General features: G+C 48.4%; 1 protein-coding gene across 1 annotated transcript in view; it reads right to left on the reverse strand.

Annotated features, from left to right (window-relative positions):
• Window positions 1-5,298: 5,298 nt before the first annotated feature.
• Window positions 5,299-26,748, reverse strand: part of WDR7 (WD repeat domain 7) — a 46,776-nt gene continuing 25,326 nt past the window's right edge. The window contains 8 exon segments of the mRNA XM_063424466.1: window positions 5,299-5,502; window positions 7,470-7,578; window positions 13,097-13,192; window positions 15,452-15,534; window positions 15,848-15,997; window positions 16,244-16,361; window positions 20,198-20,384; window positions 25,048-25,269. Coding sequence (XP_063280536.1) covers window positions 5,299-5,502; window positions 7,470-7,578; window positions 13,097-13,192; window positions 15,452-15,534; window positions 15,848-15,997; window positions 16,244-16,361; window positions 20,198-20,384; window positions 25,048-25,269 — 1,169 coding nt within the window.

A 26,748-nucleotide genomic window follows, 5' to 3' on the forward strand; every position in this document is an offset into this window, starting at 1 on the left:
CCAGGAGGTGCTGCCCAGGTAAGCTTTGCTGCAGGCTGCCTCTCCAGGTGGGCTCCAAATCCATCCTGGAAGGTGACCTGCACCCTGCTGAGTCCCTGCGTGGTTTGGCTTGGAAAGGACCTTGAAGACCATCCAGTTCCAACCTCCTGCATGCTGGGATATTGGGACAGGTCTGGAGCTGGAGCTCTCACTCTCTCCCACAGAGAACAATTCCCAGTAGCTGCAGAGGGAATGCAGAAGCTGTCCCTGACAGGCAGTGTGTAGTTCTGAGTCCACAAGTGCCATTTATCCTCCTTCCCAATCCCCTCATCATATGTCTGACACAATTCCGTTAGGGAGCTGCTCTCCTGTGCTGTGTCCCTGCCCATGGCAGGGGCTGGAACTGGCTGAGCTTTAAGGTCCCTTCCAGCCCAAAGCACTCCAGGACTCCAGGATTCTATACCTCCCCTTGCAGCAGTGCTCCGGGAGCAGGTGGATGGCTCTGGAGAACTGAAAACTACAGAAAATTGACACTGAAAGGAGCAATCACAGCAGTGGTGACTGCAGCTCTTCCCATTTCCCGTGACAAACCTCCCCCTGGGACTGTGTGCACCTGACCCTAAACCTTGCCCATTTTCCAAGCCAATGCACTTGATGGGAACTCATCTGTGCACTCCCCATGGCTCCCCTGTGCATCCCCAGGGTGGGACACGGCCGCTTTTGGCTTGGCTGAATCCCTGAATCCATTTCACAGATTGCATTTGGGCTCTGCTTTGATTTGCTCCCATTCCTTCCAGCCCAGCAGCCATCCTCACCTATGGAGCACACACTGTTCTATGTGCCTCAGGAAGACAGGATGTGTTTCCTGTAAAACAAACCTGTTTGGGGAACAGCTCAGGAATCGATGCCTGAACCTTTTGGAGGTGTTTGCTCTTCCTTTTCCATGTGTAGTATGAATCCATCAGGCCATGCTCCCATCTGATGTCCCATCCCAGCTGGTGGGCCTGTGGGAAGGGGCTGGCACTGGTGGGAAGTGGGAGCATCCACAGAAGAATGACAGAACTGTTTGGATGCAAGAGCTGGGACAGACCCTGTTCCTGCTGCTCTGCCACAGGCAGGGGGGCGGCTCCCACCTTAGGGAAGGGGCGGGATGTTTTCCACTCCCCCAGAGGAATTTCCCTCAGTCTCTGTGTGGAAAACAGACCTGGACTGGATAAACACCCCAGGAGGGGCAAGGAAACCCCTCTGGTACCATCCCACTCCCCATCCTCCTCCCTCCTGCCTCTGCCTCCTCCCACCAGCAGCACCTTCGCTGTTTGTTCCTGGAATAAAGTGCATTTTAACCCATTTTCTGCCTGAATCCATAGTTTTATAAAAAAGCCAAGTTAAACCTTGCAAGTTGTGCAGATTCCAGCATCACTTCCAAGCTAGCAGCATCCGTTTCCTTTCACTGTGTTGTAATCTGTGAGTAGCTCTGCAGGAGTGAGTAAATGCCTGTTTAAGGTTATTTACATCAATAAATAAATACTTACCCCTTTTTAAGTGTCTCGAGTCCTCTGCAAACAGATTTCCAATTTACAAAAATCAATTAAAATCTGATATTAGAATGCACCAGCCCATGGTGATGTTCTCGGAGATGTCACTCAGCCTCCATTCCAAGCCCCACATCAGCATTCCAAAAGCCCTGCTGCTGAAAGAGCAGAAAGTTTCACCTTTTAATTTTTCATAGCAGATTAATTTTTAATTTTCAGACATCAGAGAGAGGGGGAAGTTCCCCAGGACCCTCTCCTGCTTCAAAGTGCACTCCAGGCAACTGCTGGATAGAGTGTCAATTTATCACATTGGAGGCTCCCATCCAGATTTTTCCTGATTTTTTTTTTTTCCCCAGCCAAAAGTATTAATGCTGCTGAAGTTTTCTAAAAGCTGAGAACAGCCTGGACAGAAGCAAAGCCTCTTTTCCTGCCTCCTCAGCTCCCTGAAGCCATGGTGAGCTCCCAGGTAGAGGAGCAGAAGGCCATGGGCTGTTCCGTGTGGGCCCCAGCTCAGCAGCCGGGTATTCCATGATCCTGAAGTGAGACTGCAGTGCTGGAACCCAACAATTGCTCTGTGCATGGAAACAAAAACACACTCAGGGCACAGCCAGCAGAATGAGCGTCCTGGAGCACACAGAGAGCAGGAGGGGAATGCTCCAGGTGTGCCCTGGGCTCCCACTGAAAAGAACAGGGCATATGCCTTTATTAATATTCAGCTCTTTATTAAAGTGATCAGCTCATTATTAAAATCATCAGCAGGATTGCAAAGTCCGATCGGAGTTTTCCACACTACTGCAGCCATCTGAAGGAGCAGGTGCTGTCCCAGTGGATGCTGAGTCCTTGTTCCCATAGAAACAGCTGGCAGTTTTCTCTGGTCAACCATCAGAAGGCAGAGCACTGGCAGTCAGCTCTTTGCCCTCAGGGAAAAGTTTCAAGAGTTTCCCATTCTCTGCATCAGTCAGCTCAGCTGGCCAGTTCCCATTCCATTCAGGCTCCTCACAGGTCATGGCCAATCTTCAAACCAGGCCAGGAGGTGCATCCACTCCCCGCTCAGCCAGGGCACTATCCAATTCTCTTCTGATGAATCCAGCTTCCTGTCCTGGGGTGCAGTTTCCCCAAAAAAACCTCCCAGGATCCACGGGGACGGCCCTGCCCTATCTGCATATCCAAATGCATATGCATTTGTCCTGGTCATAGCCGAAGTTACTCTTGCTAAATGAGGTAGTTACAAAGGACAATAGGGCTATCTAGGTGTGGGCAGCTTCTTTTCACATTTCAATTAGGTAGGGAAAAGTTGCCAGGCAACTTTCCTTCAGGGCAGCTCTCCCTGCTCAGATTGTCTGGGGTGTGGGGGGTGTTACTCTAGCCAGGAGAGGGTCAGTTGTGGGGTGGTTGTTTTGTTGTTTTGTTTTGTTTTGGTTTTTTTTTTTTTCGTTCATAACACCACGGGCTCTCATTGCCACTGAAGGAGATGGCAATGAACTCCCCCTGTGCCTCTTCCATCCGGGATGTTGCGGGACAGCAGCAGCACATCCTGGGCTGAGAATTCTCCGGCCTCTGCTCCACGACCTTTGGTGTTTGGCTGTATCCTTTGCCCAGACCGACCTTGAGGTGTCGGGTGTTAAAAATTACTCTGCTTCCCTCTCTCTTGCATGCCACCGGAGCATCCCGGCCTTGTCACAACACATCCTCCACTTGGAGCTTGGAAGTGCTTCCCTCCTGGCTCCCAGCTATTGATTTCCCAAGGCTCAGCTCTGCCCTGCAGCTGAAGGAGAGGAGAGGCTTCTCCAGGCACTGCCTCTGCCCCATCCCTCCCTGGATCCCCCCTGGCATGGCCCAGCCAGCCTCCAGGGAACAGAGGCCGAACACATCCACACACTGAAAGGGGAAAAGTCACACAATTCCTGTGGGGTTTGTGCTTGGAGACTGATCAGGTAATTCCTGACCTGCTCCAGAGCATCCCATGGCACAGGGGCTTCCTCTGCAGGCCAATGGCTGCCATTCCTTAAAAACAATGGATATCCCAGATTGCAGCCCAGACACAGTGCAGTACAGTCAATTTATTTACTGCAGTTAATTCCTTTGGGGGGAATTCACCTCTGCTCTGGAGCTAGCCAGGGACACCTAGGGGTGTTCACCTGCACAAGAGAAGGCTCCAGGGAGAGCTCAGAGCTCCTGCCAGGGCCCAAAGGGGCTCCAGGAAAGCTGGAGAGGGACTTGGGACAAGGGCAGGGAACAAGATGCCCCTTAATATCCGTCCAATCCCAACCTTTCCAGGATTCTGCTCTCATTCCAAAGGGAATGGGAAAAACTTTTTAAAGAGCGACAGATTCCCAATGACTGGGCGAAGAATCATCAGCAGGAGATCCCTGACACCCACAAAAACCAACCAACACGTTTCAGTGCAGTTTTATTCCACGAGCATATTTACACCAGGAGTTTTAATCCAGAGAGGGCGGGAAGTGGATCTGTGGAGCAGCAGACACAAAAACCATCCCATGGTGACTGTCACTCTCCTCTGATCCAGGTGTCCCACTGTGTCACTGGGAAGCTGCCATGGAAGCCACGGACACCTCCACACATACAGGGACAAACACAGCATCAGGGACACACACGGAAAGCTCACAGCGGGACAGTGGGATGGGAACAGCCTCTGGGGCACAGCAACTCCCCAGCAGCCTGTGTTCAACATTCCTAATGGTCTGAGCTTCCTGCTTTGGAACTGAAGTGAACAGCACGGAGATATGGAGCATCTGGGCTGCAAATCCCACCTGGGCACTACACAAATAACCCAAATTGGAATCAAATACATTTATTTTCTCTTTTGGAGCCATGTGAAAAATTAATTCCTTCAGTTTTGGACTCCAAGTACCATTTTTAGCTTAGCAGGTAGTGCCAGCCTCAGGTCCAAGCTCTGCAGCCAGGGAAAAGCTGCACAGAGATATTGAAATAAAAGAGGATTTGAGATATTTCTTTTCTCTTTCCCATGAGCAGAAACCAGCAAATTTCACACAAAATATTCCACAAAATCAGATATGTAAGAAGGGAACACAGTCACAGTGAGTGTCACACAGGAATATTCCTACTGAAGGAAATATTTCAGTACATCTAGTCAATAATTTTTTTTCATTATTTTGATAATTTTCCCACTCAAAATGCCCCCCTTTGTCCTTTATTTAAATAAATAACTGTGCTGGTGGCAAACCCCACCTTTCTATATAAATACTGCTGTTTTCCAAGTCTACCATTTACCAGGATTTTAAAATTATTTATTTAGACGTGGTCTATCATTTTTCCTTCTGGCCTGGGCAGAGCAGCGCTTCCAATCCCCTCAGAAATGGAGACTTCACCCCCTTGGGATCAGCACACAGGCCATGCCCCCAAATTCCAGCCCCCCATTCCCAGACAGGTACCTGGCTCTGGGGGCATTCCATGGGCACCAGGAGAATGTCCGTGCCAACACGAGCCTTTTTGGTAAACACTGAGATTGTGGGAAGCTCCAGAGGGAAAAGGGCTTGGATGAATCCGGCATGGAGGGGCCAGGCTGGGCTGGGCTCCTGCCGCTGCAGATCGGGACGAGGAACTCCTGACCCTCCTGTGCTGGGCTGCGCATGCAGCGGCGTCCGCCGCCTGCTTCCTCCTGCATGCAAGGAAAAGCTGTCAGGGCCACCAGCTGTCCGGCAGAGATGGCATGAGCCCCTCAGATCCTGGACAGGATTCCCTCAGATCCTGGCTGGATTCCCTTGGGTGCTGGCCCAGCCCCTGTGAGCCAGCTCCCCAGGCGCACCTAGACCATGAAGCAGTGCTCCTTGTCGTCGTGGGCCATGAGGATGACGTTGCGGTTGGAGGTCCAGATGAGCCGAGCCAGCTGGAGCACGTTGTGGGAACCGGGCGACGCCGGCTGCACCGGTGGCACCTGCTAGGTCTTGACACAGCGCAGCTGGGGCGCTGAGTTGAGCATCCCAATACTTCCCAGGAGAGAGGTGTTCATCTGTGGGGACACGCCGGCTGAGCCTGGGGCTCCTGCAGCTCCTCCCAAATTCCCACATCCCAGAGAGTACCGGGAGCTGGGCCAAGCAAGAGGCCACACTGAGGGATCAGGGAATGCTTTGGGTGGGAAGGGACCTCGGAGCTCACCCAGTCCCACCCATCCATCCCCATTTTCCATTAGGTTCTCCAAGTCCTGTCTAAGCTGGCCTTGAACACTTCCAGGGATCTGCTGGGTTCCACTCTTGGGAAAACAGGCCAAGCACTGGTGGTGCCAGCTCCAAATTCTGAGAACTGAGATCTCCCAACCCAGCTCCTCGGGACATCACTCTCCCTGCCCCCTACATACATGGCACCCCTAGGATTCTTGTCCCCAGGAACCCTTGGCACAGCCTGGAGTGTTTTATTGCTGTTGCCATGTCCTGCATTCTGAGCAGGCCGGTGTCCCAGCCATCCCCTCTCGTGGCTATCCTCAGCAGCAGAGCAGTGTCAGGGGTGTAAATCACCGCGTCTGGAGCCAGCAGCGTGTGAGCCCCGCTGACATTTTCACAATTTAAACCATCCTGAGTAATAACCCTTTTAGGATGACTAATGTTCCTGATTTTCCTGCATTAATAATTGTGCCAAACAGGACATGGAAGGGAAAAATCACCAGCTCACGAGGTCACATTTGAGAACTACACCGAGGAGGTTTAACCCCTTATGTTTGGGTTGGAAGGGATTTTAAGGATCATCTCATACCACACCCCTGCCATGGGCAGAGACACCTTCCATGAGTCCAGGCTGCTCCAAGCCAAATCCAACCATGACCTTCTCCCCCCTTGGGATTTTCTCCCCACTGAAGCAACTGAATGCATGAAATGAAGGGCTAAAACCCCACTCCCAAGTTTGCTAATGGCACAGAGGGAGTGTCGGAGTCTAGAACATCCCTCTGGCCACCCTGGAGGGTTTGGAGACCGGACAGGGGGGTCTGGAATCTGTACAAGGGGGTCAACCAGCCTCACACAGAGCCCAGGAGGACACTGCCTCTGATCCCTGGCCATGGGAGTGAATGCCCACACTGTATGAAGAATCACAAGCTGAGAGAATTCAAAATAAGTAGTATTTCGTTTATCATAGAATGTAAATGTAGAATCTAGGATTTTTAGTATATGGGGTTGAAGAGACAAGATGGAGGAATTGGGGAGTGGCCCCTGTGCTCCTTGTTCTTGCTCTCGTCCCCCATCTTTTGCTGAGTTGGATTTTAGAGATTGGTTTAGAGTAGAAACGACATGTTAACATAGGTAGTAGGCATTGGTAAAATTTTGTAAATAAAAAGTACGTTTTGGACGGTGGTTGGGTCAGGGGTACCGTACATAAGGTGTGGGGCTGTCTGATCTGCCAAGTCCGCCATGTGTCCTGCTCTGCTGGGGATGTGCCGCAGCTGATCCTGACGATAAGAGAGGGACTCAGGAGACATTTTCTGGGTTGCGAGCAGATCCCAGCAGGACGCAGGAACTCCTCCGTTTATTTACAAAGTAACTTTATATACATCTCCTATGATGTCCATTCATTGGAGGACCAAAGTCCCACCTTTCAATTCCACTGGCCAAACTAACTGTCTATTACCTTTATTCCTCCCATCTAGAAATATGTAAACAAAGAGAGACAGTTAGCTAAACACAGCCAGTGTTTACATTAACAGGCGTGAGAAAGGCTGCATATTCTCCTTCAATATGAACACTTGGCATACAGGAAAAAGCTCATGGCAACAGGGGATGCCTTGCAGAGCTGAGAAAGAACTGAGATAATGAAGAATAAACAACCTTGGAAACATGCACTGGCGGACTCAGCTTGTTGTCTCTACCTCCGGTGTGAAACACTTAGGGCAAAGAGAAGACAAAAAACCTTGTTACCTCGGGGAACAGCAACCCGAGGAGAATCTCAGGGAAGAGCAACCCTGAGAAGGGAGGGCAGGGAAGGTGTCCTCACCTGCCAGAAGCAGAGGTGGTTGTCAGAGTTGGAGTACATGGCAAGGTACCGGCCGTCAGGGGCAAAAGCCATAGCAGTGATGGCTCCTTTGTGGCCATGGATAGTCTGGGAACAGGGGAGACAACAGGAATGTGGGAGATCCAGGAGCCCAAAAAACAAGAGCACCTCACAGAAATGTCTCTCCAGTGAGCTCCTCTCCCACAGCAGGACCCCCAAAAAGGATCAAAAACCCAAGTCTGTATTAAATCCAAGATGCCACAGGATTTTCTCCTGGAAAATCCCATTCCCTACTGGATCAGCATAAGCAGTGTTCCTGTGCCCATCCCCAGGTTATTAAAAGCCCTGCTCAGTGTGTGCACCTGGAATGAGCCTGATGTATTAAGAACCCATTCATGTATTAATTTACTCCTCGTGGGAAAGGTGAGTGAACCCCAAATCTCTCTCTTTAATGGCATCCCCACAGTTAATTAGCTGATCCCACATTTAGCCCCATCCCACTCTTTAGCACTTAACAAGCATGGAATACTTGTCAATAAAATATGTTTTGGTGAGACAAAGGTAGAAATCAATAGGAGCAGCACACTTGTTGCTCTTTTTACTCTTGGAATACTTTCCAAGAAGTACAAATCCTTCAGGGAACCCAGCTGCTTTGTTATTTAAAGGAAGTGCTTCTCTGATGCTAATCTTTTCCAGCCAGGATTTTCGTGGTGCTAGCCTGTGTTTTCCATGAGGAAGTGAAGCAAAGCCAGATCACTGCTGCTCATTCCAAATATTGCCAGTTACCCTATGCAGCTGCTCAGCCCCGGAGCACTTGTATGAACACATGGTGGAAATCCTGGGGAAATCTGTGTGATACCAGTTTGGAAATGTCTTAATCCTATCCAACAAGGATGGTGGGACCAAATGCAGCTGCTTCCAGCTTCCCTCTACCCAGGTTTTTAATGGGAAGGGAAGGGGATGCTCCTGGGAGCTGACTGGACTTCTGCACCTGCCCCCCTGCACCACAGGACACACTCGAGCTACTCCAACAATTCGAAGCTAATTCCAAATCCAGTGTTTGGGAAAGTCTCCATTGAACTGCAATATTCCACTATAGGTGACATAAAAAACCCACACTGGATCCATTTTATATTACTAAATGCAGCAAAATGCATATTTATAATTGATAATGCCCTCCTGGAGACACTCACTAATATTTGATCCCCTTTATTATCTGATATTTATCATTCCAAATGCCAGGGATTCCTTAAATAAAAGGGCAAAAATTCCTGCAGTGGGAAAGCAGCAGTGCCCTTGCAATGCTCAGCCTGGAAACCCTTGGAACAGTGCCAGGGAACTGCCAGCTCAAAGCTTTGCACAGGAAACAAAGCATCCAGAGATGGTCACTGGCAACTGAAGGAGGTGACTGTAGCCCGTTCTGGCATGAGTGTGGAGCCACAGATGAAAAGCCATGGATAACAGAAAGTAAAAATGTTCTTACCAAGCTTGTCAAAAGAATGCCCTATTTTGGAAGCAATGTAATGGAAGTCTCTATTAACTCACAGCAGTTTCAGCACCTTTAATAATTTAATAAATCAGTTAATGACAATCCCTTCATCTGTTATTGGGCATGTGTTGGGGGTTAGATTTGGTTTTTTTTTCTTCTCACAGAATTTCTTCCCATAAGTTTCCAAGAAGCCTTAATGACTACTTAGTCAGAACAAAAAGGGGTACTTGAGGGATATGGCAGCACGAGGCTACACCTATTGTTTCTGAGTCCCTGGGAGTGTCCCTCAGAGGGGAGAGATGATGAGCTTTGGGAAAGGCAAAAAGACAGATCTGGGGAAGGGGGAGGCACTCTCTTGCTCTCAGCGCCGAGGAGGACGGTCAGGCTGCCCTCTGCCTCTGTCTCATACTGGGAAATCTATCGTCATCTGCTCCTGTACCCGGGAATCCTGAGCTCGTTTTCTCCAGCCTCCCCCCACCGCCGCTGCTTCTTCAGAGCTTTAAAGTTCCCCTGCTACTCTGTAGCCCTGCACTGCCCAGTCCTGCCGGAACACCCCTGCTGCTCCAGCTGCCAGCGCAGAGCTCCTCATCTCATCCACCAGCCCGGGACTTTTCCTTCCTTCCAGTTTGGCCTCTCGGAGTCCTGCAGGGGCGCCGAGATCAAACTGCTCTGGGCTTTTGTAAAAGAGAGCCCTCAAGGTTCTTGATTCTGTTTATTATTGATGCTGTAGCTGTTGTTTGTTTGTTGTTTTGTCCTATATACTAGTAAAGAACTGTTATTCCTACCCCCATACCTCTGCCTGAAAGCTCCTTTAATTTTCCTTTTAATTGGAATAATTTGGAGGGAGGGGATTTGAATTCTCCATCTCTAGGGAGGTCCTGCCCCTTCCTAGCAGATATCTGTCTTTCAAACCAAGACAGCATGTTTAGAAAAGGCCTATCCAGTTAAGGTTATACTCAGTAATTACCTTTTCTCTGAAATTTAGGGATGTGCTTTCCAGTGACCAGGCTTTCCTGCCTCACCTGCACTTGGAAATGCAGGTGTGCATTGCACGATAAACACCTTTCAAGCACTGCTTTAAAGAACAGCATATTTTACTCTGTAATTAATTAAGCCAAGCCACGATTCATTCCAAATGGAATATTAAATCCTTTTCTGCATTCCGCATAAATCAAATTTTGCCAAAGCATCCAGGACTGAAATAAAATTAGCCCTGCACAATCCAATTAATGCTCAGATTGCTGGGATTTTAATTCTGGAAGGACCTAGTAACAAAAATTATTGATTCCAGCCCAGGCTTAAAAGTAGTTTTTGCTTTGAAATAAACCCCAAATAACTTATGTTTCTCTTTACTCTTCCGGTGCAAATGACCCAGGTTTTAGGTACAAAAATTACATGTATTTCTGAAATGTAGCTCTAAATATTTATGATGAATCCCAAGATTTAATAAATAAAAATGGAATATTTCAGTCTCTCCTTGTAGACACAAATACATAGCTAAAGGAAAAGAAGATAATTAAATAATCTGTACTGAGGAATTAATTGGGGGATTTTGGGTCAGACTCTGGTATTCAGCAAGAATTTACTTGGGGAAATATTAATATTTTCCCATCATCCCAAAATCAACTATCAAGTATCCTAAAATTCAGTTACCTGCAATCTTTCTCTCCAGTCTTATTTTAGTGTTTAATTTGATATATAAAATAGCATTTTATAGCATCAGTATTTTCCTGTGTTACTGCACCTTTCAGTGTAAGATTTTTAACTGTGTGTTAATAATTAGGAATCTTACCAAAATATTAATAATTTGGTTGGAATTTAATATTATTTCAGTGTTTAATTGGGCAAACAGAGCTTGTGCTCAATGATACCTTAATCCTGTTGCCTAATCCTTTTAATACTGTTATAAATTAGAGTCGCAATTATTAATCCAAGTGGTTCATTTTGGGATAAAATGTGCTTAATCCCGTGTGTTTGGGGGGTTTCAAGCTGGGAAAACAAAGGGCACAATTCCAGCTGGAGCTGCTGCTCTGGGAACTGTTTTCCAATTCCCTGTGAAGCATCAATTATCTTTATCAAATCCCAGGATCTCATCACAGCCCCTGATCAAGATGGAGCCTTATTGGAGCAATGCGTGCATCAAGGCCAGAGCCAGGGAGAAGCCAGGGAGGAAGGAATCAATAGTCATCATTGGATTGTGCTGCTGGATGGTGCTGATGGGAGCTCCACCTTTTTTTTTGGGAAGCTGCTCACGTTTAACCTTTGCCTTACCTGAGGTCTGAGACTCTGTTCGAGACAGCTGTGCATGCCAGAATGCCCCAAATCCTGTTGGAATGGCTGGTAGAGCCATCCCACCAAACATCCCTCTGAGGTTAGGCACAGAACCACCACATCCCCTCGGATTCCCAACGGGAGACAAAACCACACTCAGCCTAAAGTCACAAGTAGTGGGAGGGAAAAATCCCCAGCTAGGAGTTGGCTACTTAAAGGCAAGCAGCTTCCTGGGATCCAGGAGAAATGTGGAATGAGATAAAACACCAGGATAAAATCATACATGAATCTTGTGGGGCATTTGGGGCCTCAGCATCTCCTGGGGGGCTGGTGTTCACACCATACAGCTGGGAAACCCTCATCCAGAGCCCTCACCTCCATTATCCAGCTAGGAATATTGTGCACTTAGGGATTTCAAATAATCTGCTCACAAACCCACTGCCTCTCCAGCTACGGAAAGCATGGCATGGGTTCAACAGCAAATACCACAGCTATTTATTGCCAACATTAGAGTGAGGTTTAGCTATCTTTTTAAGGAATTCTGAGCTTCAGAATGGAATTTCTGTCATCTCTGTGGAGGAATGTGTGAGGGGGAACATGGAGGACGAATATGGAAGGGGAATATGGAGGAGGAATATATGAGGGGGAATATGAAGGGGGAATATGAAGGGGAATAGAGAAGGCTGTTGCTGCTTTGTGGGACAGAACCTGAGTGCAGGGCATGGATCCTCCTTGGAATGGAGGACAAACCTGTCTCCCAAGTGGCTCCTAGACGGAAAAGCTCTCTCTGAGGACAAGCTGGCTCCTAGAGGCAGGGAGCACTCAGGCAGGTTCTCGTGAGTGCCATGGAGACGGGGTGAGAAACATGGAGCCAGTGGCAGAGAGCAGCTGTAGGTCAATACTTCTCCCAGACCTTGTGGGAACAATCACTAGCTTGGCCCTGGGGTCTCTGGGAGCTGCCAACAGCTGAAGGATAGATCAATACCACCATGGGAAGGGCACTGCCCAGCTCCCAGAGCCACCAAAAACGCCACGGAGCCCAACCATGCCCGCGTCCCACACGGGGAACAGCAGCAGCTCAGAGAGGGTCTGATAAAGTCATTCCATAGGAAGAGAAAGAACCTGGTTTGGGTATTGGATTACGGAAAAATAGATTAAAGTGTGTGCATTTGGAATAGTCATAATGCAATCTACTAATATGGTAAATTTTCCTGAGGGGAAACCCCATCCTAGATAAATGCTGATTTATTTTTTGTTAAAATGGGGGATTTTGAGATCCATCATCCTACTGATCATTCTAAGTAATTTCTCAGTCAGTTCCTACAGCCACCTTTCTTAAAAGAATTAAAATTACCTGGAAGGGGAAAAAAAAAAAAAAACAAACCCAAAATGCTTTTCAGGATCCCAAAACCCCTCACAGGAAAGGAAACTAAAACCCTGAGCTTTCCTCCAATGACACAACTTTTTCAGCTGCACCATCTTCAAGTTATTCCATGTTTCTGAGCAGCCAGAAAAATCTGCAGTTCTGAAAAGTTATGTATAAAATCGGATTTGGAGGCAGGAGTCTGTATCCAATAGACGGTGTTACCCCACAGTAATTTCTCTGGAACATTTTTGTATCTCATAAATAATGACTAAGCCTGAAAAGGACCTGGCCTAACTATCCTGGGAGTCCCTTTGGTCACCCCCACCTCTGTTTTCTGTGGTGAATGTGGAAGATTATCAAGAAAAGTAAGGAACCAAGTGCTGTAAATATTCCCCAGCATGGAGTAAATAATTCAGAATTTTTGGGAAAATAACTCCCAAACTTCCAGATCAGGAGATAAGCCCAGGTGGGACGGGCAGGAATTCCCAGCCATTCCTTATGTGGCACTTGCCGGTGCAGATGTCATAGAGTGCCACGGAGCCATGGTGAGCTCCCACGGCGATGCGGTGGCTGCGCTCGTAGTAACTCACCATGTAGAACCTAAAGGGGAGCAGGAAAGCAAAAGTGAGACAGGGAAAACAAGGTGAGACTGGGAGATTCAACTTGTTTGGGAGTCCACTGCATCATTACTTAAGGGCTGGAATAGAGATTTGATTTCAAACTCCGCTCACTGCCGGTTTAACACTTGGCATTCCACAAAAACAACCAATGGTCGATACATTGCCATGGAATCTGATCAGATTTATCCATCATTTATTTCTTTGGGAACAGTCTATGGGATAATCACCAGGTCCCTGGATGGCCATGGGTGTATCTTCTTTGTGCTGGAAGACCTCAGTAAAGCTGGAAGTCCAATGGTTAAGTGCCCATCCAATGCCCTGCGTGACTTCAGGGCATTTCCCGTGAAAGTCAAATGGAAAGGAAGGAAAGTGGAAGGAGAAATAAGCAAACTCATCAATTTTTGATGGGCATAAAGAAAAAGGAAGAGGGAAATTCACCATCAAACACTCTCGACTCCAATAACACCCTTGAGGGTAAAGCCTGCAATAATCCTTAACACCCAGTGTGACCATGTGGCATTTACTGGAATTCCTGCAAAATCCAAGGAATTTCAACGCCTTGAAACCCAAGAAATACTAAATCCTCATTGCAAATTCAAGTCCTTGGGGATATCACTGTGCCTTATCACAGGGACAGCAGACCTGTGAAAGTGTCGACTGCATCCCGAATTACGTTGGAATTTTGCAGTTAAATTTTCCTTTACCAAAATCTGCCAGAAATAGCTAGAATCAGTTTCAAAAGACATCTTGCTGAGTATATTTAGGGCTTCAAACAACCCATCTTTCAGACCTCTCCTGATTCCTTGGGATTCCCAGTGTCATAGCGACTGCTCGCACACAAGTACGAGACACGTTCTGCACAGCAGGATGGCAGTTGGGAAGGAAAGCAGGATGAAACATGGGCAAAAACCAATAAGGGACAGAAGAGAAGGAAGTAAATCCCCAGGTTTTGTGCAGGGAAAAGAGAAAGTGCAGCTCAGATGCAGCTCTGCATCCTGGTGTATCCTTCCCTGAGGTGTAGCCCGTCCTTCCCCTCAGTGTGCTCTTCCCATTCCTTGGATCCAAGGAAGAGGAGCTGCACTCTGGGATGATTCTGCCCCATGTGTGCACACATTCAAATACAGCATAAGGAATGTTGGGATATGAAAGGGATTAACCCTGGGATGCTGTACAAGTGCTCCCACTTGGAATCTCTCCAGAGATTTGCCCATTTGCTACAACCTGATGGCCATTTCCCTTGGTCTCCGCGATGCCATCACTGGGGGCTGGATCATTTTTACACTGGCTATAACCAGGAAATATTACCAGTAATTGGAGAATTTTAAAAAACTGGAGTGCTATAAATATACACAGGAATAAGGAGATTGGGCACTAATTCCCATTTACCCTTCCCTTTATGTTTTAAGGGAAGCCACTTAAAGCATCAGGAAGGAGGACGATCATGTCCATCAGTATCCAACCTGGCAACACGATAATTGTTCTTTCCTTGAAACTATTCAATATTTTAATAGGTTATTAAATTAAAATGTAATGGCTGACAGGTGATTATTAGAATTTATTGGTTGGACCAGTTTAAGAGGATGACTGGGATATTTGTCCACGTTTAAAGATACTGGAAATGCTTTCATTTTATCAATCACCTTTTACTCTTTGTTGTGTCACCTAAAAGGCTGTTTCATTCCTAATTAGGAAATATATTCTGCTGGTGATCCTCTATCACAATCCTGGACTCCTAAACCCCGGCAAGCTCGGTGGAGTGCATTGTGATAAGGTCCAAAAGAATTGGGGTGGCAACAGAGGGCTGATAAAGGACCACACGGGGTTTTAAGTGTTGGCAGTTCCGGTGCACCTTTATTGTCCGAAGGGGGCCAGCGCCACAAGACCAAGAACAAAGGAATGCGAGCCCTTTTAAAGAGGGATGGTACAAAAATCAGGAACCAATCAGTAACTTTCAGGGGTGGGGTATGGGATCACCCCATAGGGGGAGAACCAATCAGGGAAAACACGAAGGTGTGGTTTGAACATATTGCCAAATGGGGAACAGAGTTGGGGAGAACATTCCAGAACTGGGAGGTGGGTCTGGGATGATGGACATGGGGTGGGCACGGGATGAGATAGCAGTTGGGTTTGACAGACACGGGGGCTGAACCATGGATGGGGTTTGGGGAAATAAACCATTTTTCAGGGGATACCACAATCCTCTCATTTACTTCACAGTATTTCCAGAGGAAGGGCTCACCTGCAGATGGCTGGAAAACATTCCTGAAGACCCTTTTTCTTAACTAATGATCCTTCCAGGCAGTACATGATGATGTCCATCACCTTGGAAACAAAAATTACCATCAGTTGACAATCTGTGTTTTATGTTCTATAATTAAAGTTCTGAAGGTCATCCCATTCCAAGCCCTGCCATGGGCAGGGACACTTTCCAGTAGATCAGGTTGTTCTAAATTGTGTCCAACCTGGCTTTGACCTTCTTTTGCTTAGGATATTTTCCTCAACAACACGATTTCTTTAATGGAATTTAAAGGTTAAGAAACGAACTTGGTATAAAGCAAATCCTTTCCACACCCAGAGTCCACATGGAAAGAAACTCCTTGAGTGGAGTCAGAGTCCTCACTGGCACTGACCTCACCTCCACCAGCAGGTCCACGACATCGGCTGGCATCTTCTCGATGAGGATCTCAATGACCCTGAGGATCTCACCCTTGGCGCGGGCCAGCGTGGTGGTGTGGATGTTCTGCTGCGACTGCGCGTTGGCCACCAGCGCTGTGTGCCTGTGCACCTGTGGGCATCAGGGACACAGGGCAGCCATTGGCACCCTGGAAAAGGCCTCAGAGATCAGCCAGTCCCACCCTGAATGCAGCACCTCTGTGTGACCGCTAAGCCCCCTCTATCCTTCAGCTCAGCTGGGGCTGCGGTGGCTGCGACGGCCCTCAGACCGGCCACGCCTGGTGCACACCCAGCTCCCCATCCTGCTTCCCCTCCAAACCCCAGGGAATATCTCCCTTAGCCCCCTGGCTGTGCTCACCTCCTTGGCGATGGTGGTGATGAAGGCAGGCGGGCGGGCGGTGGCGATGAGGGACAGCGCGTGGCGCATCGAGTGTGCTGAGTCAGCCACTGGGCTCAGGGGCAGCCCCACTGTGATGCTAAACGGGAGCCATACAAATGCAGGGACAAAGGAAAGCAGTGGTAGAAATATAGAGTGAAAAGATTAGAACCAGCTTATAATGTCAGTTCAAGGTCACTGGGAGCACTCTGGCAGTTCCAATATAATGGACTCTCAACAAAGAACAGTGATTAGGAGTCAGGGTGTTCCAGCATCAACCCCAAATCGAATAATTAACCATGAAGATTGAAAACAGTAAGCGCATCTGACCAAAGTGGGCAAAAGACCTTGTTAACAAATTATCTGTATGTGCTGAATACATATCACCCCATGGAGGCCCAGGTGAGCTCAGAGCGTCTTCCCAAGGATTTATGGTTTGGTCTTTTACAGTATTTTAAACACAGCCTGAAAATCCCCCTGGCCAGAATAATTCTCTTTAATTCAAGGCTTTAAATTGATGTGACAAGATAAAAGCAAAAAGCAATAAGGTGGTAAGTACACAGTAACTGCAAAAATAAAATTTCTATGTGCCCTGCACATTATCCAAAAATTCCCCCAAATGTAGAAACATGGAATCACAGGCTGGTTTGGGTTGCAAGGGGGTTTAAGGATCACCTATTCCAGTCCCTGCTACGGGCAGGGACACCTTCCACCTCCCAGGGTGCTCCAAGCCCTGTCCAACCTGGACACTTCCAGGGATGGGGCAGGCCCGTATTTTTCTGGATGACCTGTGGAAGGGGTTCCTCCTTCTTCCCTGTGCTCTTTGACTGACTTTTTTGGGGGAAGAGAATAGCAGGAGTTTATAATCCCAACCAGTTTATTTTCCTTTCCCATCCCCCACCATCACTGTATGAATTAGAACTCCCAAATATGAAACTAAATAAAGTCTCTTCCACAAGGTGATGTCCCCATTGGCCTTTCCTTGGAAAACCACATCTAAATGTAACTTCCAAACTTCTGTCCAGGTGTTCCATGAAAAACGGATAAGCCAGGGAAGAAGTTATCCCAGTTAACTTTTGGAGGGGTTCCCAAAGCCAGCAGTGTTTTTCCTTACAGGATGTTTGGCAAAGTGTGCATTTTCCTGGAAAGCAACAGGCTTTCAGTGAATTCCTTCACTTGGCAGGATGTGGGGAGAGCTCGGGGCCAGTCCTGCAGGAGGATGGGAACGGCACACTGCAGCCAGGACAAGAGCATCCAGACCATCCTACTGTACCAGGTCAGATTGCTCCAAGGCACAGATAAAAATGTAGGGATTGATTCGGAGGTGATTTGCAAATTTGGGTGTTTCAGATCATAACGGTGCCCAGAGAAGCTGTGGCTGCCCCATGCCTGGAATTGTTCCTGGATGGGACTCGGAGCAACCTGGACTAGTGGAAGGTGTTCCTGATCATGGCAGGGGGTGGAATGGGATGACCTTAAAATACCCCCCAACCCAAACCACTCCATGAAAATCTGTATGAAACCTAGCTTAATTCAGAAAGCAAAAATACAGCCAGAAACTATTCTTCCCATCATCCAAGCCAAGACATCAAAGCCTAAAAATGCTGGGAAAACACTCTTTATCCTCACAACTGAGCAGTTTCCCTTGGCACAGTCTAACCTTCGGGAACCAGGATGAGCTGGGCAAGTGAAGGAGTTCCAAACACCTGAGTTTTGCCTAACAGCTCGAATATTCCCTTGATTCAGCAGGGAAAAAAGAAACCGACTCGTTTTCCTGGTCAATACATGTGATTTCTTATTTTCTATCTAAAAGCAGAACCTTGACATAAAAGCTCTTTAATAAAACCTCTGGGAGAGGTGCTGGCAGTCGTGTGCCGTTATTGTGTCCATGGCAAATCCGGCACAAAGCGGGAGCTCAGCGGGGCTCCGGGAGGGTGAGATTCACACAACCCCTGCACACATTGTTGCTCCATTTCTTTCCATCTCCCTCCATCCTGGATCTGTCAGGAATGTAGCAGGCCATTTTCAATCTAAATCTTGTTATGGATTAATAAGCAAACGCTTTCGCGCTTATTATGCAATTTATCATGAGGAAAATTGCGCCGGGCTCCTCAAGGCTCCACGCTGATCCCTTAATTTATTCCCTGCTCTTTGGGGGGAGAGCCAGACTAATCCTCCTGACAGCTAAGAATGGAATCACATGAGCAAAAGGACTTGCTGAAGAACTCTGGTCACTTGGATCCTGGAAGTCGGGATTTACATAAAACAGGGCTTAGGAGAGGCTTTGGGAAGGGAAAAGGTGGTGGTGCCTGCTGTCTCACTACAAGGAATAACTGGAATTCACACAAAAAACAATGGTAGTCCCATTTGTCCATATTTCTCCTGCCAACATAGGGCAACGATTCATTCTTTAGATGTTGAGGAACTTAAAACTCACATGAAATGGACAATATCTACCTTAGAATAATGTCAGATCCCTCAACACAGATGGATGTGGAAACACATTTCGGGGATTAAAACAGCCCTGGGCAGCTCCTTATCGCAGGTGCCACTTAAATTCTGTGTTTGTCAACAAACATTTCATGGAATAATGGAATGGTGTGGCTTGAAAGGAACCTTAAGGATGTCATGGGCAGGGGACACCTTCCACTAGCCCAGGTTGCTCCATGCTCCGTCCAACCTGGCCTTGGACACTTAAAGGGATGGGGCAGCCACAGCTTCCCTGGGAACTCCATTCCTCCCCACCCTCAGGGCCAAGAATTCCTTTCCAATACCTACCCAATCCTGCCCTCCATCTTAAGGCCACTCCTTGCTCCTCCCTGCTCATCCTACTGTTATGAACGAATTCTCAGTGAGTGTGGATGCTCCAAAGGCTGCCCCTGTGTAGCTGCCATGGCCCGAGATGTGGCGGGGTTACGTCTCCAGAACTCCTGAGACTGCTGCTGCCGCCCCTAGCCCTGACAAATCCGCTGCCGGACCCCCGCCGCTATAGGAGGGGCCCTGCCCTGGGGAGATGCCTTGGCGGCTGCCCGGAGCCACTGCAGCTGCTGGTGTCACAGACCCTGTCCCCCGGGAAGTGGCAGCCCCGCCGGCCGGCTGGGAGCTGGGGGGGAGTGCCGAGCGTGGTTCTGTGGGGCTCTGGAGGGGGCAATGGGAGGCGCCGGTGCTCCGGCGCCTCAGAGACAGGTGACCCCCGTCCCTGGCAGGGCTGGGCAGCCATCCTGCCGGTCCTGCATTCCTACATTAGCATGTTAAAAGCGAGTTGATTGTCCTAGGTGTGTCTACTGTAATCGGAGCTCATCTAGTTCCCCCCCCCATGCTGCCTACTTGAGGAGGGCATATGCAAATAAGACGAGCACACAGTACGCTGAGAGAGAGTTCTTTGGGAATGAAAGGCACCCCAAAATGGAAGACTGGACACGGTGAAAGATCCAGGTGATGCTCTTGCCGAGGAGGAGGTGGATGCACCCCCTGACCTGGTTTGAGAACTCGCCATGATCTATTAAGAGTCTGCTGGACGTGCGGACTAGACCAGATTGAGGGACAGAGACAGAGAGAGAGAAACTCTCAAGGTTTTTCCATGAGGGTAAAGAGCTGACATCTGCCACTTTGCACTTTAGTGACAGACCTCCACCGCTCTGCCTTCTGATGGTTGACCAGAGAGAGCTTCTAGCTGTTCCCATGGGAACAAGGACTCGGCACCTACTGTTTGCAGTGGGGTGATGAACTGGAACAGCACCTGCTGCACCGGATTGCTACAGCAGCGTGACAAACTCCTGTCGGACTCTACCACCCAGCTGGTCACTTTAATAAAGAGCTGACTATTAATAAAGGCATAAGCCCTGTTCTTTTCACTACTGTCATGCACAGCTGCAGAGCCCCAGGATTGGAGTCCGTGCTTGCCCCGGCTGGCACGCCCCAGCTGCAGGTACCTACTTGGCCAGCTGCTTCTCAGCGTCAGCGCAGAGCTCCAGCAGCCCCATGAGCACGGCTGACATATCCATGTAGGGCTCCCAGATGGTGAAGCCGCGGCCGATGAGGTCGATGGCGGTCCTGCGGATGGCGCTGTGAACTGGCAGCCGGGCACTGGGTGGCTGCAGCAGCAGGAACGTCAGTGTCTTGCCTGCAGGGGAGGGCATAGAAGGGTCAGAGCTCTGCACTGGCCCCAGGAAGGGCCTTAAGGACACCCAGTGCCACCCCCTGCCACAGTTCCTCTAGCCCAGCTTGCTCCAAGCCCCGTCCAACCTGCCCTGGGACACCCTCTGGGCCACTGCTGACTCTCAAACACAGTATTTTCACTACCTAACAAATAACAGTAAATGGATTTAGGGGGAAAAAATAGGAGAAGTGAACACACCTAAGTATTTTTGAGAAACAGAGCTTAAGAGGGAAGGGGAGAGAAACATCCCAAACAACTTTGCCAGTCCTGAATCCTCATCCAGGTTCTGCACATTTTGGAAATACTTATTAATATTTCATTTAAGAGCCTACTTTTAAATTAAAGCAATTATGTACACATAAATGGAGGAGGGCTGAACCAAGCAACGCTCGCCAAGAATTTATCATTATCTCTCCATCATTATTTATTACCTCTCAATATTGCTTCTTGTGGTGAAGATAATTACTGATTTTATCAGGTTTTTCTTGAACTGTCCTCAGCAAGTTGCTTGTTTCGTTTATTAAACAAGCCTCCTGTTGTTTTTCGGACTGGGAAAAGCCAATGGAGTTTTTCCAGTTGATTCACACCAACCAGTCCCGATCCGCATGAAACAACCCCCAAAATTCCTTCTTGTCGTACCACCAGGTCGATTTTATGTCACCAACCCAGAACCTTATTAAAAACGTGCCTCCTCAAGCATCACTCCAATAAAACCCTCCTACCTTTCCCCTCAGCAACACCAGCACCAGCAGCACTGACCCAAAGTCCCGGTGTCACTGGGTCCCCAGGCGAGACATCTTTGTTTAAAGCTTTGCCTCGGTTAAATGAAGGAATTAACATTGACAAAAACATCCCTGCGCTAATGAGTTGTTTGTTAGGGCAATAAACACATCACATTAGAGTCAGTGCAGCCACGAGGTGATTAGCCCTGGAAAAACTCGGCACAGAGGGGCTGGAATATCCTGGGAGGATGATGAGCATCCCTGGACCCACGAATTTGCTGTTGTCCCTTAATATTCTTAAGACAAAAATTCAGGTGTGACTCACTGGGCACAATTCCTCAGGCAGTCCTGGAGCTCAGGGAATGCCATTCCTACATGAAGTGGTATTAAAATAGAATTTTATCCCAGGTGTTTCATTCTGCATTGGCACATTTGCTCCTTGTGGGGAAGGATGAAGTAGAAAGGCCTTGTAAATATGATGGTTTAGATTCTGGGAGTATGAGACCAACAGGCGAGATAGAAATGAAGGCAAGCTTTGAGATGTAGGGTGTCGGGCCATCAGCTAGTGAACAATAGTGTGCCTAGCTGAGGGCCAGCTCCCTTGATTAAACAATACCCTTCTGCTTGCCAAAGGTAATGGGACAGTTCTATTGGCTGTATGTAAATGTTGTTATCTTGTATTAGATTGGTTGGTCCAACACAGACTATTCAACTTGGAAAGACATTTATTGTACAGTATTCAGAACCTCCTCCTTTTTTCCTGCTCTCTCCTGGCCTGCTTTAGCTGTGCCTAGCAGCTACAAGCAAGGCCCTCACAATAAACCATGTGCTACCACAACTGCTTTGCTTATAGAGATACTTTGTCGCCGACTCTGCCGTCACCAAGAAGCCCTACAATTGGTGCCCAGACGTGGCTGAAGGACCGATTCAGCTTTTCCACCCATGGGAGACTTCTCCATGGACGGTAACTAAATAACCAGTTGTAGCCACCTGAAAAGTGTCGCGAGCACAGCTTACGGCTGCAGCGCAGCGCCATAGCTGGAGCTCTTAAATTCTGCTGAGGTACACCTCCAGCATGGGAAGCTGTTACTGCCGTAGCAGTCTCCTCGAGCTCTGAGAGGTCACTACCTGGCAGTCCTTGAGCACGGGGCCGCCGCTGAGCAGCGGCTCCTTGGAGCTCTCCTGAGGATTTGCATTGCTACCCTCGAGCCCTGTCTCGCCGTTGCTGGCAGCGGCGTGCCTGGAGCTCTCCTGAGGGAATCTGCTGTGTGTCAGAGCACACGCGAGTGTTGCTGAAAGCACCGCCCGCACTACAGCTCTGAGTGGGACGTCCCCAGCACGGCAAGCCGAAGCCGGTGCTCTGAGGAGGGACGTGAAGCAGCGTCCATGCCAACGGGAGTGCCTGGCCAGCACTCCACGCCGTTCGAGCTGAGGACCCTGCTTTGGCGACACACAGGTGAGCAACAAATCAGTCTAATAATGGGGCAAACACACTCCACTGGTGACAAATATCTTTATAAGCAACTGAAGCATTTATTGAGCTCCAATCCAAGTAAATTACCGAAACAAGAGGTAAAAAACCTCTTAGAATGGACTTTGATTAATTTCCCAAATGTTGACCGGTCAGCTGTCTTCACCAAAGAATTTTGAGACACAGTCAGAAATAAGCTCTTTAATAATATTTCCGGCCATGATTTCGCTGCCGAGGAGCTCGTCCCAGCCTGCAGGGAGCTTGTAGAGCTGCTAGCTGTGAAGGAGCAACCTGCGGCGGCTGCTTTGCAAAGCGCCGCTCCCGCCACGAGTTTGCAGCAGGACACGTCTACCGCCTTCCAGCCAAACCTCGTGGCTCCGGTACCCACCGTCCTGTTCGCCCCTGTATCACTGCGAGCCTAGCCAGAAAGACACTCGGAGAGAGAGTTCTGAGTTCATCAGAGCAGCAGGGCAGACGAACACTGCCCCTTGTTTATTTTCCTATTATATACTTCTAACAAGGTGACCATGGATTGGAGAGTGGTTATTTCCACCTCTCACCGCATTGGTCAAGGGGACTGTCACACAGTCTTGTTTGTCCCAGCATGGAATGTGAAAACAATGGCTATGTTTATAGAACATAGCTGGTGTTTACATGAAAAGAGCGTGAGAAGATACAAACTTCTACTTCATATGAAATGCTCAGCTAGCTAGGAAAAACTCATGGCAACACCCCTGCCGCCCCGTCTCCCCTCCACGCGGCCCCCCAGATGTGCCCCAATGTAAAAATGTATCATTTTCACTGCACAGAAACCCCTGGGTTCCCAAAATGTCTTTCCTTGCAGAATCTCTCCAAGCACACAGCTCCAGGCAGCCTTGTTATCCCCAGTTTGCCAATGGATTTTAAAAAATGAAATTATTTGCTCAGGAAAATCAATAGCCCAGGCAGGAATGAGACACTGAGAACTCTGATCAAGATCCAACTAAATCCAAATTATGGACTCCAAGAATAGGATTTAACTTGATTGTGACCCTTTCTAGATGATTTTTCCCCCCGATTGTCCATAGAGAGACAGAAATTTGGAGAGCTGGGTTAAAATTCCATGTCCCTTCATCTCTTTCTGCTCCTGGCCCAGTAAATTTTCAGTCTTTTATTTTTATTCCAGATCTTTTCTCATGTATCAAATCAAGATATTTTCAGGCCTAAATTAAAAATCACTTGTTTTTTACATAATGATGATCAGATTTTTGTTTTTTTCCCAATTCCAATCACCTCTCATCTGGAATTGCTCCAGGCCAGGTTGGACAAGGCTTGGAGTGACCTGGGCTAGTGGGAGCTATCCTTGCCTACAGGATGGGGCAGCCACAGCTTCTCTGGGCCCCCTGTGCCAGGGCCTCAGCACCCTTCCAGCCAGGAATTCCTTCCCAATACCCCAGCTGAACAATCCACACAATTATCCAGGCAGGGAGATCTCTATTTCTGTTCAGAAATTCCACTTGCTTCCCCTCCTGCCCACCAGCTGCCAGGAATTTGGGACACCATGATGGCAGAGGGGTCTGAGTTAAGAACTGAACTGCTGGCTGGCTTACTGAATCCAGACTCCAGTAAAACATGGATGTGGCAGCATGGAGAACCTGCCATTCCCTTTGGAAGGAGGCCCAAGCCAGTGCCCAGGAGATCTCAGTAACTCCATGGACACGGTGTCACCTGCGGCACCACCAGAACTAAAGGGCAAAGAGCTGCTCATCAATAACTCCACAGATGGCAGCTGCCTGGAAAAGCCCCTCAATTAGCCATGGAATCCAGCATTTCCATATTCTGGCCACAGCAGCCCGCTTTCTCAGCCCATTAACTCTGTAAACACAGCATCAGCTGCAGTTTGGGGGGCATCTGGTATCTGCAGCCAGCAATTCCTGGGGTGGCATTTTATCACGGAATAGCTCTGGGAATGGGTTGTGAGGATCCCAGGGATTAATACAGGTGCCAGGCAAGGGCACAGCAGGAGTTTCTAGAGAATTCCACCCTCTCCAAAAGGCACACAATCACAGTTCCATGTAACTGGAAGGCAGAGGAATGCCCTGCATTTGATGGATTTCTGGCTTGCCCAGAGAAGCTGTGGATTCCCCATCCCTGGCAGTGTCCCAGGCTGGGTTGGGCAGGGCTTGGAGCAGCCTGGGCTAGCGGAAGGTGTCCCTGCCAATGGGACAAATAACCAAGAACAAATCAAATAAATGAGGTGCAAGTGCTCTGCTTTACCTGGCAGGAGCCTAAAGCATGCCAGAATTCCAGCAGCTTGCTCCATCAGCACGAATTCCTTGGCAACCTCCTCCTGCCCATTCTCCATCCCCAATCTTGCTCTTTTCCGTGAAAACTGGCATGAACTGGTTGGCATCCCTGTCACCAAGGGAGGCAGGAGAGGCCTGGGGGTACTCACACGTGTCTCTGGCCAGGGAATAGTTGGATCCAGTGATGGTGAGGGCAAACCCCTTGGGAATCTGACTGGAGCTGCGGGGCCAGGTGAGCAGCTTGGGCAGCTCGATCTCGGTGCCAAACTCGGTGCCAATGACACCCAGCAGCACAATGGCCGTGGCCTGCTTGCACCTCTCCTTGTAGGACGTGGACACCTTCTTGGGCTGCAGGAGGCCAGATAGGCAGCCTGGGGCAGAGAGAGAAGCCCAAATGAAGGGGGGCTGTTAATGTTGTGAATGGCATTTTCCAGAGAAAATTAAAAAGTGAAGAACCTGAACTGAGTCTCTGTGATCACTAGGATTTTCGGGTGTGGAGATCATTCCATTTACCTCTAAAAACCTCCAGACAAGTCAAAATATCCCTTCAAAACCTGCCAAGAACTCATGGGGGAAAAAAGCCACCAGAAAACTTCCTGATTTCCAGGTTTGTTTGCTCAGTGGTAGAAGATCCATGGAATTCTAAGCTTGTATAGTGATTTTTGGGTTTCTTCCTGCTCACTTTCAATTGACAAGCTGCAATTTTTATTGGTTTTAAAAGATGGATTTTTTTCAGGGTAAGTTCTTTGCATTATGTACAATATAAAAGCATCTTTTTGATATAGGATCCATCACCACATCCAGCTTCCTATTAAATTTTAGGATAACAGCACACACCATTAAACCAAACTGATATTTTTATATAGTAAATTGTCACCTACGGAATTTTAATGATGGGACAAAACTGTAATTATGATTTTTACATAAACGTGAAATATGTGTTATTAGTTTAATTTAGTCCAGGGATTCTGAATTCCACTAAGCAGAGGAGGTTTTTTGTTTGGAGTAAAATCCCAAAATCTTAGAAGAAATTACTGGAACAAAACCACAGTCACTTATTCTGACAAATAAAGTCCACTCTTACCTAGGTGTTAATTTGCAGCATCCTGGGAAATTCCCTACCCTCTGTTCTACAAACATAAGAAAGTTTTAATCCTTCCCAAGCGCTGTTTGCCGAGGAGTTGGAATGCGTCACCTGCCATGGGATGAGGCTTGTGGATTAATGAAGAGTGGATTAATGAAGTGCACAAGATGTCTGTTAATGACATCCATGGGGCTCCAGAGGAAAAGAAGGAAGTTAACCAAATGTTAGGAGCTGTGGCCAGGCAACCCTGCCAGCTAAAAGGGAGAGAAAAACAAGGGAAAGCTTAACAATGGGAAGGGAGGGGAAAAAAAGGGAGAAAATCAATAGCAACTGCCTTTGAAGGAAGAAGGATGAAAACGGGCTGGAACAAAGCAGGGAAGGAAACAGTTGGAATTGTCCAACAGCCTCGGTACCATTTGCACATGTCCCACTGAATGTCCCAGCCCACGGTGGCCTCCCGCAGCTCCCAGCCTGTTCCAGGTGCTCGGCAGACACCTGAGGCCGGGCTGAATGGGCCCCAAGGCCAGCTCCAGGATGGTTTATCCCATTCCAGGCTCCCTGAGCACAGGCCTGGCTGCAGATCCCAGCTCTCCGGGAGCGGGAGTGCAACAGGTGCTGGAGCAGGGCCGTGGGTTGCGGATCAATAGCCAGAGCCCGACTCCACCATGCTGTGCTCCGGCCAGGAAGAAAGGAAAAGCCAACACATGTACTGCTTCCAGTAGGAAATTAAACACTGAGGGGCCTCCTCCCACATCCAGGGATTACA

The sequence above is a fragment of the Prinia subflava genome (assembly GCF_021018805.1).
Source record: "Prinia subflava isolate CZ2003 ecotype Zambia chromosome W unlocalized genomic scaffold, Cam_Psub_1.2 scaffold_33_NEW, whole genome shotgun sequence".
Lineage (NCBI taxonomy): Eukaryota > Metazoa > Chordata > Aves > Passeriformes > Cisticolidae > Prinia > Prinia subflava.